General features: G+C 51.8%; 1 protein-coding gene across 1 annotated transcript; it reads left to right on the top strand.

The window, feature by feature from the left end:
• Positions 1 to 382: 382 nt before the first annotated feature.
• LOC124681060 (chlorophyll a-b binding protein of LHCII type 1-like) lies at positions 383 to 1416 on the top strand. Its single transcript, XM_047216028.1, has one exon. It carries the CDS (start codon positions 499 to 501, stop codon positions 1297 to 1299), a length of 801 nt encoding a protein of 266 aa, XP_047071984.1. The 5' UTR covers positions 383 to 498; the 3' UTR covers positions 1300 to 1416.
• Positions 1417 to 1872: the final 456 nt, after the last annotated feature.

Genomic DNA, 1872 nt, shown 5'->3' with positions numbered 1-1872 from the left:
GCATCTCCTCGGGATGGCCCGGAACTCCGAGGGGTTGAATCCCTGCGCGATCCGCTTGGGGAAGACATCCGCACCCTCCGCCGCGCTACGGAGGCTTAGTGGGACGGCCGCGGCGGCGGAGGTACGGAGGATCGCCGCCGACGAGAGGCGCATGCGGAGGCGCTACGGAGCTATAGGAGAGCTATTGCAGCCAATTTCTAGAGTTTCTTCATCTCTCTCCAACGAGATTCTAGGCCTAGCCACAATTATCTCCCTTGCCTGGCTCTCACGTTGCCATGTGTTCACAGACGAAAAGATTGCTGCTGCACCAATAGCGTAGAAGATCAAGATTTCCCTCCTGCTCTATCTTGTCAGCTCGCATGGCAAAGCTCACTCCCCTGTGTCATCTCCGGTGCCATAAATAACTCCATCCTCCTCACATCTTAAGCCATCTCCACACACACACACGATTATAGATCTTAGGAGAACATACAACACAAAATCAGTCTTGGCAGCTCAATGACGACCACCACCATGTCCATTTCCTCCTCGACCTTCGCCGGCAAGGCAGTGAAGAATGCGGCATCATCGGCTCTCTTCGGAGAGGCCCGTGTCTCAATGCGCAAGACCGCGGCGAAAGCCAAGCAAGTTTCCTCGGGCAGCCCATGGTATGGCGCTGACCGTGTTCTCTACCTCGGCCCACTTTCTGGTGAGCCTCCAAGCTACTTGACTGGCGAGTTCCCTGGTGACTATGGGTGGGACACTGCCGGGCTCTCGGCTGACCCCGAGACATTTGCCAAGAACCGTGAGTTGGAGGTGATCCACTCCCGATGGGCTATGCTAGGTGCGCTGGGCTGCATCTTCCCCGAGCTACTTGCCCGCAATGGTGTCAATTTTGGAGAGGCTGTGTGGTTCAAGGCCGGCTCCCAAATCTTTAGTGAGGGCGGACTAGACTACCTCGGCAACCCCAGCCTGGTTCATGCACAGAGCATCCTTGCTATTTGGGCCTGCCAAGTCGTGCTCATGGGTGCCGTGGAGGGGTATCGCATTGCTGGCGGCCCACTTGGTGAGATTGTCGACCCACTCTACCCAGGTGGTAGTTTCGACCCCCTCGGCCTTGCCGACGACCCAGAGGCATTCGCGGAGCTGAAGGTGAAGGAACTAAAAAATGGCCGTCTTGCCATGTTCTCCATGTTCGGCTTCTTTGTGCAGGCCATCGTCACCGGCAAAGGCCCTCTCGAGAACCTTGCCGACCATCTTGCCGACCCTGTCAACAACAACGCATGGGCTTTTGCCACCAACTTCGTACCCGGGAAGTAAGCAGCTGTTGACGGCTGTGAGTTGTAGCATTATCAGACCTACATGCGATGTAGTTTGTGTGATTTGGTTTGATTTGTACTACCACACGATGTAAATTACGAGGATTTTCATGAAAAAGCTGCCTCTTTGTGAAGTCCTTTGTGCCATTTGGTGTTTCACGAGAGCAGCATTTCGCTTATACCTGCCTAGTACCGTTCTAAATCTTTTTGGGTACTGAACACATAGTGCAGCTATGTAAACTGTAATACTGTATGCATACACTGGTACCTACACACATTCATGATCCAACAATCCAGAGACGTGTTTGTCTGAAGAAGCGGTCGCCCTGTTCGAAGATATTTTTTTTTCATAAAGAACGCTTTATTATTTAAAGTTAAGTATTATATCTGGCCTCTACATAACACGATGCACATATCCACACACACTCCCACAAAGATAGTCTATTGCAAAAAGACTAAATATAAAAAACAACACATGAACGCAAGCCTACGACGGGGGAAGCTCAATCCGTAGATTACGCCGCCATCCATGTTAGAAAAAAAATCCTTCGCCACATCCTCTAATCGTTTGAAG

This window comes from Lolium rigidum, unplaced genomic scaffold (assembly GCF_022539505.1).
Source record: "Lolium rigidum isolate FL_2022 unplaced genomic scaffold, APGP_CSIRO_Lrig_0.1 contig_33200_1, whole genome shotgun sequence".
Taxonomy (NCBI): Eukaryota; Viridiplantae; Streptophyta; class Magnoliopsida; order Poales; family Poaceae; genus Lolium; species Lolium rigidum.
Note: the sequence above shows the minus strand (reverse complement) of the source record. Positions and strands in the feature narration are given on the sequence as shown.

Bases quoted from the DNA above. Each gene is read 5' to 3' on its own strand.
- LOC124681060 (XM_047216028.1), top strand. From the start codon at position 499: ATGACGACCACCACCATGTCCATTTCCTCCTCGACCTTCGCCGGCAAG.